Here is a 12959-nt window from a genome sequence, read left to right as displayed (position 1 = left end):
AGGCCAATACACCAGCCGTTGCAACCACCGGAAGGTCTTTTCTACTCCGAAGTGAGCACCTCTTCTATGAGCTTCTTGGGCTAGCTGTGTTACTAGCGCTCCTGGAACTACCACTTGCCAGGTAACATCAAACTCTCGAGGCAGCTGGATTCTTCGGCATAGCAAGCCGTCCTTCAGGAGGAGCCTCTCCCACTGGCCTAGGATTTTTAGGGTAGTTGGAAGTGAAGCGGCTCTGGTTTCCTGGTCGGGTCTCTGATTAAGGGCGACCCATTCTCTCAACTTTGCTAGCTCCGGGTCGGATTGCTGCAGATGTATCCATTCGTCTCTTGAACGGCCCAGAATCTGAGTGGGCCTCGGCTCCCCTCTGGTCTCTTGGGCGTCGACCACAGCAGCGGCGAACTGGCTGAAATCCGGGATCTCGTCGCCTTCGAGCTCCTCATCTCTGTCCTTCTTCGGCCCCGCCTGAGTGACCCGGGACAGGGCATCTGCATGTGTGTTCAGGGCCTTGGACCGATAGGCGATTTTATACTGGAATTTGGACATCCTTGCGACCCACCGCTGTTCTAACGCGCCCAGTTTGGCGTTCTCCAAGTGGGCCAAAGGGTTGTTATCTGTCCGCACTTGCACTTCTGACCCTGACAGGTACTCAGCAAACTTCTCGGTCATGGCCCACACCAGTGCCAGTAGCTCCAGCTTAAACGAACTGTAGTTGTCCGGATTCTTCTCCATATCTCGGAGTGACCTGCTGGCATACGCGATCACTCGCTCTTTCCCTCCTTGTACTTGAGCCAGCACTGCTCCCAGCCCATGCAAGCTTCCATCAGTGTACAACATGAACGGCTGCGAAAAGTCAGCGTAGGCCAGAATCGGGGCATCTGTTAGCGCCATTTTCAGTGCTCGGAATGCCTCTTCTTGTCGTGGGCCCCACTGAATGGGCTGCCGCTTGGCTCCCCTGGCTGTTCCTCTCAGCAATTCATTGAGTGGGTTCGCAATCTTAGCGAAGTCTTTAATGAATCTGCGGTAGTATCCAGCGAGCCCCAGGAATGCCCTTAGTTCCCTTAGATTGGCGGGCGTGGGCCACTTCTGCACAGCAGCTACTTTCTCCGCAGTGGGGTGCACCCCTGCACTGGACACAGTGTGCCCCAGATATTCAATTTCTCGTTTGAAGAGACGACACTTACGAGGCTTAATTTTCAGGCCGTGCCTTTGTAGCCGTTCTAACACTTGTTCCAATCGGCGGAGATGATCCTCAAACGTTGCAGAATAGATAATTATATCGTCCAGATATATTAAAGTGGCTTCAAAGTTGAGGTCCCCCAAGCATCTCTCCATCAGCCGTTGGAAGGTTCCTGGCGCATTTGTTAGTCCGAACGGCATTCGATTGAACTCAAACAGGTCCATAGGGAGAACAAAAGTTGTCTTCGGACGATCCTTCTCAGCTACTGGGACATGCCAATAGCCACTGGCCAGGTCGAGGGAGGAGAAAAATTTGGCGCTCCCTAGTGCAGATAGAGACTCTTCGATTCGGGGGAGTGGATAGGAGTCCCGTACTGTACAGGCATTCAGCTTCCGATAGTCTACGCAGAATCTCAGGGTACCGTCCTTCTTTCGGACCAGGACGGTCGGAGCTGCCCAGGGGCTCTGGCTTTCACGGATCACACCGTTCCGCAACATGTGGGCCAACAGCTCTTTCACCTCCTGGTACATTTGAGGCGGGATCTGCCGATATCTCTCTCGGATGGGAGCAGTATTTCCGGTGGGTATTTCGTGCTGAATGTCCCGAGTGCACCCGAAATCATCTTCATGCTGTGCAAACACTCCCTGATATCGCTGTAGAAGTTGTTCGATCTGCCTTACTTGTCCAGCAGAAAACTCAGTCAGGTTAGCTTCCATTTCTACCAGGAGGTGGCGTCCAGCCAACGGTTCTCTTCCATGTTCCTGGCTATTGAGGGACACCTCTAGGGTCCATGGTTTTCCTTCCACAGGTGCCAGCCCTATAGCGTCAGCTCTAGTAAGGGCCTCCGGCATTACGCACACTCGCGCCACCTCTTGACGGGGCAACAACTGTAAACTGGTGCCACTTAAATTGATGCAGCGCACGGGTACTCGACCGTGCCGCACGGTGGCTAGAGTTCGAGCAATCAGGAGTCCAGAGGGCGCTTCTTCTCCCTCCATTGGTTCAACTTGAATGTCCACGCCCTCTAAGGACACATGTGCCAGCACCGGCAAAGTGAGTACAGTCTGTCCCACCGGCAGTGTCATTGTGGCTTCGGGCGGTATCGATACCTTACCAAGGTACTGGGAGGTAGTGGGCAACTTTTGAATCTGACTGACCCGCACTAGGTGCTGGAACACTCTCTTGTTAGCTGGGTCTCGAGTGGCGCAGGTCCAGTTGTTTTTGCTACAGCCCTCAGCCAGGAACTGTCCGACTTCTTTCAGCACATTCATCCCCAGGGTTACAATGGGCCCATCGCCTCCGGGCCCGGTGGTCAGTACAATACCTTTTCGACCGAGGTCCTTTCCACATGCCCGCACGAACATCCATACTACTCCCGCTACTGGGATAGGTAGTTGATTAGCCGCCACCAGTTTGACAGTGGGTTCCCGGCAGGAACGAGCGACTTCAGGAAAGTGACTTTGGAAGTACGTCTCAGGCATAGTGGTCACTTGAGACCCGGTGTCCATCAAACAGCAGATCCGCTGCCCATTGAATTCAGCCCAGATAATGGGCCTCTCGGAGACAATGTCTTCAGAGCTCCCTCTTCTACTCTCTAAAGCTCGAGACCCCACGGTATGCTCCACAACCGTGGGGCATTTTAGTTTAACGGCTGTCCCCTCCTCCTCCTTTCTCGGTTGGGACAGTCTTTGGAGATATGCCCCCTACCTCCGCAGGTCCAGCACTCCGGTCCTCGTTCTGCCGATAGGTCGGGTGCATGTCGTGCTGGGGCCGGATAGGAACGTCTTTCTCGTTCTGGTCTCCGTCCGCGTTGAGCAGTACGGTCTGTCGGCAAGGGGGCAGTAGGAGTCTTCCTAATAGAATTCAACTCGCCCCGAATGAATCGAATTTCCTGACTTATTTCCCGTACCCAATCAGGCTCTTGGTTGGTGAATCCAGGAGAAATTGCCTCATGACTTCTAACTGTGGCTTTGAGAACAGGAACTTCTCTCTCCAGGACTCTAGCTTCAGCCCCTACCTCCAGGAAGCCCATATCAGGGCTCAATCGCAGCCGCTCCTTCAGGATCTGCCTCAGGGAAGGGTCTTTCAAGCCAGCAATCAGTTGGTCACGCAACACCTCATCCAATGGTCCCAGTCCTCGGTTCCCATCTCGAGTTTTCTTAGTGATATGGGCCGTCACTTACTGTAATGCATTAACATACTGATTTACTGTCTCATTTTCCCCTTGGACCCGCTGAAACAACCGTAAGCGCAAGTGTCCCAAATCTGTAGTGTCACCGTGCATGTCCTCTAGAATTTTTATCACTTTATCCACGGTGTCACGGTCCCCAGGTGGGCGGTACATCACAGTCTGTCGGGCCTCTCCATCAAGGGTTAGGAGGGCCAGCTCCGCCTGAGCTAGAGGGTCAAGGGGATACATACGTAGCATACTTCTCAGTCTTTCTGCCCAGTCCCAAAGTGACATGCCATCCCCTGTAAACTTGGGAAGATGGCTGAGCATAGCCCCCAGGGGTATATGGCTCCGGCCGGACCCAACCACAGACTGATCCGCCATCTCTGCGTCTGAATGTTGCATCCTGCCGACTACGCCAAATGTAATGCAGGTACCGGAATGCAACGCACAGAGACACAAGGCGAGAACAGTCAGAGATGTTTGTAAACAGTTTTATACAACAGGTATACTGAAACAAGGGATTAGCAACAAGGGTAATGAACAGTGGTTTGAAATATCAGAAAAATACGAGATTTCTCAAAGTAAGGCGCAGTCTCTTAAAATAAGGCGCAGTCTCTTAAGGTAAGGTGATGCCCTCAAGCATGAGAAGCACCACACAAGTTCTTTAACCGTGAATTTGGCCCTAGCGGGGGTCACCGGTTATTCCCGCTAGGCCGTGAGTCTCTTTCCGGATGAATTTAATTAAATCACGTTGTGCTACTTTAGCCCCAACTGTCCCCCTCCCAACCTGAGTACTTAAACCCAATTGTCCCCGGTACCGTGGGTGAGCAGTGGAAGTGACGGCCCTGCTCACGTATGCAGCTCCTCTCTGCTTGGCTGTTGGGGGCAGTCTCTCGAGCCTTGGATAGGGGGGTCCAGGCCTCGTCTGTCGGCGGCCGACGTCGGGTTCCGCGAACTCACTCAGCACCGCGATCAGGTTCCTAGTATCCTCAGCAGGCACAGCACTCGAGTCACAACTGTGAGGAATCCGGAGCTCTTTTACCGGTGCCCGGCTGGAGCACCTCTCAGGCCTCTGGATTTGGCCTGTCACGCGGGGTTTCTCAGGACGTAGGGAGCACGTCTGCTCCTCTCTGCTGCTTGGCGCCAAAGACCCCTCAGGTTTGGCGCGCTGGCCTCTTATCTCTCTCAACTCCTTCCTGGAAGTCACCTGATCGGGTCCAGCGTCTGAATCTGCCCTCCCTGCAACTTCCTTTGTATATTTTGGTTCCGCTTGACTGCCTCTGGCCAGTAGATGGCAGTCTCGCTCCATCGTTGAAAAGTCATGTTGAAGTTCTTTTACAAGCTTTTTTGCTTGTTCTACATGCACACTGCTCTGTAAACCTCGTACACAAGGCTCCGCTCCGTACGGCTCCGCTCCGTACGCCTCGTACACACGGCTCCGCTCCGTACACCTCGTACACACACGGCTCCGTTCCGTACGCCTCGTACACGCGCGCCTCCGCTCCGTACGCCTCGTACACACGCGGCTCCGCTCCGTACGCCTCGTACACACGCGGCTCCGCTCCGTACACCTCGTACACACGCGGCTCCGCTCCGTACACCTCGTACACACACGGCTCCGCTCCGTACACCTCGTACGCACACTGCTCTGTACACCTCGTACACACGGCTCCGCTCCGTACGCTTCGTACACGCACGGCTCCGCTCCGTAAGCCTCGTACACGCGCGGCTCCGCTCCGTACGCCTCGTACAAACGCGGCTCCGCTTCGTACGCCTCGTACACGTGCGCCTCCGCTCCGTACGCCCTCGTACATGCGCGCCTCGGCTCTGTACGCCTCGTACACGCGCGCCTCCGCTCCGTACGCCTCGTACACGCGCCTCCGCTCCGTACGGCTCGTAAACGCGCGCCTCCGATCCGTACGCCTCGTACACGCGCGCCTCCGCTCCGTACGCCTCGTACACGCGCGCCTCTGCTCCGTACGCCTCGTACACACGGGCCTCCGCTCCGTACGCCTCGTACACGCGCTCCTCCGCTCCGTACGCCTCGTACACGCGCTCCTCCGCTCCGTACGCCTCGTACACGCGCGCCTCTGCTCCGTACGCCTCGTACACGCGCGCCTCCGCTCCGTATACCTCATACACACGCGGCTCCGCTCCGCACACCTCGTACACACACGGCTCCGCTCCGTACACCTCGTACACACGCGGCTCCGCTCCGTACACCTCGTACACACGCGGCTCCGCTCCGTACACCTCGTACACATGCGGCTCTGCTACATCCGCACCATGACAACCAGCACAGCAGAGTCCTGCATCCACTGAGGCCCCTGATCATGTGACCCCTGACTCCTCCCCTCCTCATGACTCATCACATGACTGTGACCTCATCACGGGTCCTGTAAGCACAAAACAACCATCTATCTAGGGTGCGGCTCTGAAGTTGGAGGTATGTGGAGCTGGGACAGGAACTAGAACTTATTTATTTTATAAATTAGAATAAAAACAATGTTTGGAAACCCGACAGTCAGTAAATAATAACTCAATTAAGAACCAGGATCCTTAGTTACTCTGAGGCCTGCTAGTATGTAGTGAGGTGAGTTACTAGAGTTAGGGACCATCCTGACGGGGTTCACCTTGTCGTGGTGGGATGGCTTTTATGCTTTTGTGATCAAAAAGTACCTGATGTCTTTATGTGTCGCTATTTATTTACTGTCGAGTTTCCAGACATTGTTTTTATTCTAGGTTATATTTTTCTGTTAGAGGCCACAGTGTGAATGTGCACCTACACATTAGACTCATACTAACTCATGTTTTTGATGTAACTGATTTATTTTATCGCTGTGTCTGTATATTAACTTGTTTTATGCTTTTTGAATCATAATCACCGACAGCAACAATTTCCTAACATGATTGTGTGCACACCGGCACCCATCACCCTCTCCCCCAATAAGCTGATGGGTTGTCATGTTAATGAAGACCCCTGTAAGGGCGCAGTCAGACGACCGAATAAATCGGACCAAGAGCAGAGCACAGTGCACATATTTACCAGCAGTTCTCCCGACCTGAGCGTGACAACTTCATGTATTTCTATACAGCTGTCACACTCGGGTCGGTAGAGCCGCCGACCAGTCCTTGCACTGTGTTCTTATCTTGGTCCTATTTATACGGCCGTCTGACTGTGCCCTGTCAATTTAGTTCACAGGCCGGGCTGGAGAATGTCATTTTCTCTATCTACTACAATAGTGCAGGAGATAAAACAAGCGATGGAACAATAAAAGGTTCATGTTCCCTATGAAGACTAAATAATAAAGTACAAAATATTAAATTAAGAAATATAAAAAATGTAATTACACCAGAGTTGGTATAATGCCATCCATAGTCCATTCTATTGAAATCTAAAAGTAATGAACCCGAACAGTAAATGAGAAAAACATTAAAACACCAGAAGTATATTATTATTATTTTTTGCCAGTTTCCACACATTCGTAAAAAAAATAATAAATAGATATCAAAATGGTTCAGTGGTTAGCGCTGTTGCTTTACAATGTTAGGTTTCTGGGTTCAAATCCCACCAAGGAAACATCTACAAGGAGTTTGTATGTACTCCCCGTGTCTGCGTGAGTTTTCTCCAGGTTCTTCGGTTTCTTCCCACACTCCAAAGACATACTGATAGGAAATCTAGACTGTGAGCCCCAATGGGGACACTGCCGATAATGTCTGTAAAGGGCTGTAGAATTAATGGCGCTATACACTGTAAGTATGGAAAATAACTCAGAAAAATAATTCCTCACATGCCTTCATCCATGATAAAGTATTAGCGTTACCCATCTCGCAGAATGGCAATACAAACCAATTTTTATTTTTTTTTTACAATGTTCTCGAAACTTTTTTACCACTTAAATAAAAAGAAAGTTTGATATCTCCACAATTGTACTGCATAGAGAATCAAGGAACCCTTAATCATTTAGGATTTCACATGGGCTTTTTTATGATGATACATCGTCATCTTCTCCCAGGTCCCAATAATATCGGATCCTCTCAGTGGAGATCTTCTATATAAGAGAATTTTCCTGATTGACCCATCAAGGATGGATAGGGACAGGGACAAGATGGCGGAGAGGATATTACACCTCACCCTAGAGATCCTCTTCCGGCTTACTGGAGAGGTGAGAGATTCTGATGACGCCACATTACATCATTCTTATCTATGGGAATAACAGATGGACAGAACTGGAGAGGTGAGGACTCTGGAAATGTCTGTCTCTTAATGTGTCTCTGCATAACCAGGATTACACAGTAGTGAAGAAGACCTCTAGTGAGCGCTGTCAGGCCCCTGTGTCTGAGGGGTGGGGAAGACCCCTGAGCCCAATCACAGGTCCTCCACCTCAGCCCCTGATACATGAGGAAATCAATGACCAGAAGATCCTAGAACTCACCTACAAGATGATTGAGCTGCTGACTGGAGAGGTGACACTGCTGGGAATGCTGGGACATTATACAGTAATGCTATGAAGGGATCAGAGAGATAACGGCATCATTGTATGTGTCAGGTTCCTATAAGGTGTCAGGATGTCACCGTCTATTTCTCCATGGAGGAGTGGGAGTATTTAGAAGGACACAAAGATCTGTACAAGGACGTCATGATGGAGGTTCCCCAGCCCCTCACATCACCAGGTAATAGACAGGACTAAATACACACAGCCTATAATTATCTGCATGTAAAGAATGAATTCAGTCCCTTAATGTGTTTCCTCCAGTTTTATCCAGTAAGAGAACAACACCAGAGAGATGTGCCCGTCCTCTTCTTCCACAGGACTGCAAGCAAGAAAATCCTGATGTTCCTCTGGATGATCAGGTAGATAGAGAAAAGGTGTCATGAAATCTCTCATATGATGTGTAGAAGGCTGTAAAGGTCTTGTGTCCTGTGTTTTTTTTTTTTTTATCCACTAGTATTATACACTGTACGGCCAATTTATTAGAGACACTGGCCATTTCCTGATTGAAAATGTTACAATTCCACCATGCTCTTAGTGACCCTATAGGATAGGGGTGTGCTGAGCTGTCAGTATTGTGATTGACAGCCCAATCACCCAATCTGTGGCATTGGCATGCTGGGTTATCAGTATTGTTATTGACAACACAGCTGCCCAATCTGGTCGGTCCTGCAGGGTCTTCCAGGCGTCACCCGTTCTGGGTGATTACCTGGCTATTTAGCTGGCTGACTATTATCAGACCTTGCTGATTGTAGCTTTTTAGCTCAGTGGTGTGTTTGCCTTGAATTCTGATTTTGTTGCCAAACTTTGGATTTGCCTTTTTGACTACCTGTTTGTATTACCCTTTTGTCTTGATGCACTTGGTTTCCTGACCCCAGACTTTGCCTTTGACTATCCGTTGGTATTATCCCTTTGGCTTTGACGTATCCTCCTGCCCTTTGACCTCAGACTCCGTGACTTTCCCACCTCACGGCTTGCCCGTGAAAAGTGACTCAGCGTCACAGAAACTTTCCTAAATGAAAATTTGACCAATGCCCCTGAAGTACATTGAAAAATAAATTTGTGTGAATCTACATTAAAATGGAAAATCAAATGATATTCTTGAATTTGAATATTTTGTACATTCAATGGTTTTGAGGTTCTTGTTGTTGAGGAAAAATATTTATCAAAAGGGGATTCCTTTGAATACAAGTAAGGGCTCTTACAGATGTTAAAAATCATTGGTCCCATCTTGGATCACAATGCACGGACTGGCCGTCTGTCTGCCGATCTGAGTGTGATAACTTCATATATTTCTATGATGCTCGGTTCTAGAGACGCGCGGTCAGTTCATGCATTGCGATCCAAGATCAGACCAACGACCACCACAGACATCTGAAAGAGCCCTATGGTTTGCTTCCAAGAACATGACAGTGATGTTTTTCTTGCTTCCTAGTGCCCAGATAGGTAGAATTAGCTGTTGAGAGCATGTCAGTACCTCCATTTCATTTGTGACAACTGTAAAAAACTATTCTGTCCTCAAGGGACATTATTCCTCTGCAGAATGATTAACATTTACTGGAACTGAGGACCTAACGAATTTCTGGAATTCTGAAAGCCAAAGTAGGTCCAATTGATGCTAGATGGGTGACTAATAATGTGACCATTCAGTGTATGTTTTATACTTGGTGGAGATGACAGGATAAAGCTGATCATAGATATTAGATGTTGTGTGGATCTTCTCACAGCTTTCTGGTTATGGAGACTGCTGGTTAGAATTAGAAGCCGACAAGTTGGATTTATACAGGAGACTGGCAGCTATGTGATAGCTATGGCTGTCATGTTTGGTCGTCATACTAATTTATGATTTTTTCCATTTTTCAAAATCATTTTGCATGACTTCTCCATATGTCTGTGACTTTTACAATATTTGTTTCAGGATGAAGCTCTGACCTTTATTAATACTGCAGGAACATATGGGAGGGATGACGAGTGGTTTAAAGTGGAGATATCTACAGACGGCAATTCAGGTGAGTGGTGACCACTAAATGCAGTGAAGTCACAGACTCTGCTCAGTCACTGGCTGGCACAGCAATTATGTATTGAACTTTTGTTTAGGGATTTTTACACAGAATATTAATATATATTAATATTAATGTGTGATTGGATTGGTAGAAAAAATGATACATATAAAGTAAAGTTTTAAATTGCCAAATTAAAATGGTGGGGGATTTTTTTTTTCCAAACTAAAAAATAATCAGGGCTTCCTAGGAGACCATAATTTTCTCTACATCAGGTGATTGTCCCCTAAGTTAAGGTTTCAAGTCCCCTAAGTTAAAAAATTGCTGCCACTCCTGAAAAAATCAAAACATTATATGTTCTCTAAAATGGTATATATTAAATGTGAGTTCATATAGCTCTAGTGAAAGAAAAAAAATAAGTTAAGGGTCCCAGAAAAGAGAAACATAACCTATATTTTCACCAATTTTCAGTTTGTTTGTTTTAAAAAAAAAAAAAAAAAAAAAAAAATTCTTAAATATTTATTAAAAAACATTAAAAGTTTGGCATTGTTGTAATCGTCTTGCCCTGAAAATTCATGTTGCCGGTCGTTTTTACAGCACAGAAAAAATTAACTTCAAAAAGCAATAGCGGAATTCCATTTTTTTTTTATACCATTTTGTTTTCCAGTATGTTGTATGGTAAAATGAATGGTGTCATTCAAAATTAGAATTTATCCTTCAAAAATAACAAAGCTCTATGGCAACTTAAAAATGAAGATGTTATGGCTCTTGGAAGAAGGGCAAGAAAAACAAAAATATAAATGGGAAAATTGTCGCAAAGGGGTCATTACAAGCAAGCATGCATAAAATAATACAACTTTCTTTTTTTGTGCTAACACTGCATTATTAAAACCCTTTACATGTACAGTAGTGGATGAGTACAAGAAAGAATGGTGGGCATTCTGTATATGGGGGTGGTCATAGTTTGAGGAAACAAAATTAAAAGTATGTGCAGTCACCAATTATCTCCATTTCCCCGCACTTGGCTTTTTTATTTCCCGTTTTTCAGTAAATGATATGGTATAGTGAATGGTGTCATTCAAAGCTAAGAAAATTCAAAAACGATTCAAAAATAATAAATTCCTTTTTATTCTTGGCAGATGACTGTTCCAGCAAATCAGAGGCACATCTGATGTTTTCAGATTTGACAGCATGTGATAATAGTCTTACACCAGATACTCATGAAGAGCATGACGGTATCCCACATACATCTCCTACCCGAGATCTACAATCTGATCCTTTTCAAGAGTTCCTATCTTCTGATTCGTCACAGATTGTTAAGCAAAACAAAAATAACAGAAGGGATGATGAACATGAAGGTGCTGAGACAAGAAAGAATCCATTTTCATGTTCAGAATGTGGGAAATATTTTACACGAAAATCAAGTCTGGTTACACATTGGAAAATACACACAGGGGAGAAGCCATTTTCATGTTCAGAATGTGGGAAATGTTTTTCATCGAAATTAAGTCTTGTTAAACATCAGAGAACTCACACAGGTGAAAAGCCATTTTTATGTCAAGAATGTGGAAAATGTTTTACAGTCAAAAACCAACTTGCTATACATCAGATAACTCACACCGGGAAGAAGCCATATTCGTGTTCAATATGTAAAAAATGCTTTGCACACAGATCAAATCTTGTTGCACATCAGAGAAGTCACACAGGGGAAAGGCCATATTCGTGTTCAGAATGTGGAAATTGCTATCTATACAAATCAAATCTTGTTACACATATGAGAAGTCACACAGGGGAGAAGCCATTTTCATGTTCAGAATGTGGGCAATGTTTTACACGGAAACCAAATTTTATTGCACATCAGAAAATTCACAAAGGGAAGTAACGTTTCTATTTTTACAACCATTTTATTTTCAAATGGTAGAAGCAAAAATACAATATTGACAGTTTAAAAGAGAGAGGAAATGCAGTTTACAATACTATCTGGTTAATAGTAAATGTATGTAACTACCAATGGGGGCAGGTTTGATGGCTAATGAAGATGTGTGGTGCATGAGCTCTTGAGGATTTTTCTTCTATCCTGAGCTATTGCTTATTCTGCCTGTTACAATCGGTGCAGGAAACCCGGTAGAAGTCATGGGACTAAGTATTTCTGAAGCGAGTGGAGATACCTATCACTTACCAACGTCTGAGGACTATGTGATCTGTAGCCTCTCCTACTCTCTTCTGCGGCCGTTGGGTAGGGTCAACATAAAATCTACAGGACGGGATTTGTAGACTCGCACTCCTGCACAGACTACCTGAGCAGTTTGCCCTGTATTTTGCTAAGCACTCATCTCTGTTATCCTTCTTTTGGATTGTATGACGGCCATTAAAGGTCGGGAGCAACGGCCATGTGTCTTCTTTATGGTGCTCCTGTACTGCTGTTGGGAAGTGAGGTGTATTGCTGCTCTGAAAGGAAGCCTAATCCTGTTCTCCACTGCAGAAACTTTAATCTGGGCTCTTAAAGTCCAGGCAATAACAAGGTCCTCTGTATCTTGGTGTTCTGTTTCAACTAGGGCTGTGGAGTCGGTAAGCCAAACCTCCGACTCCTCAATTTCCATGACCACGACTCCGACTCCGACTCCCTCAAACATTGCTCATGTTTAAGTGATAAATTTACTGTAGCACAGATTCATCTTAGCTAAAAGTCTAGACCCTTAGATCAGGAATGGGACAGACATTTATATGACATTTTATAACTTTCCCAAATTCTTATGAAAAAGAATATTCTGCATTCAACTACTGAACCCAATTTATTATATATTTTAGGAGTCGGAGTTGGTCCATTTTATACCGTGTATTTCTTAAAGAAACACTCCCATAAAAGTTTTCATCTTCTTAATATATTGCAATCATCATATTTTATAGCATATTTATGAATCCTCCCAGAGCACGCAGTTCGCCGGTTTCAGACCCAGGAACAGAGGGTATATATGAACTATACATACTCCCGGCTAGTGGGCGCGGCCCCGCTCCATACACTTGTATGGAGCGAGGCCGTACCCTCTAGTCAGACACGCCCACTGGCCGGCCGCGTCAATAGGCGGAGCGCGGTCTCGCTTCATACAAGTGTATGG

The 12959-nt window shown here is 46.6% G+C and overlaps 1 protein-coding gene across 1 annotated transcript in view; it reads left to right on the top strand.

The window, feature by feature from the left end:
- Positions 1-12959, top strand: part of LOC141271447 (uncharacterized) — a 139222-nt gene that overhangs the window by 79423 nt on the left and 46840 nt on the right. The window contains exons 9-16 of the mRNA XM_073681520.1: positions 6093-6118; positions 6242-6418; positions 7367-7516; positions 7638-7817; positions 7901-8024; positions 8108-8205; positions 9762-9852; positions 10983-11721. Of these exons, the coding sequence (XP_073537621.1) occupies positions 6093-6118; positions 6242-6418; positions 7367-7516; positions 7638-7817; positions 7901-8024; positions 8108-8205; positions 9762-9852; positions 10983-11721 (1585 nt within the window). The remainder of the gene's footprint in view (positions 1-6092; positions 6119-6241; positions 6419-7366; positions 7517-7637; positions 7818-7900; positions 8025-8107; positions 8206-9761; positions 9853-10982; positions 11722-12959) is intronic.

Source organism: Phyllobates terribilis, unplaced genomic scaffold (assembly GCF_046119375.1).
Source record: "Phyllobates terribilis strain yellow unplaced genomic scaffold, ASM4611937v1 Scaffold_5__5_contigs__length_657084704, whole genome shotgun sequence".
Classification (NCBI taxonomy): Eukaryota; Metazoa; Chordata; class Amphibia; order Anura; family Dendrobatidae; genus Phyllobates; species Phyllobates terribilis.
The sequence above is the reverse complement of the archived record's forward strand: the minus strand, read 5'-3'. Positions and strand labels throughout refer to the sequence as shown.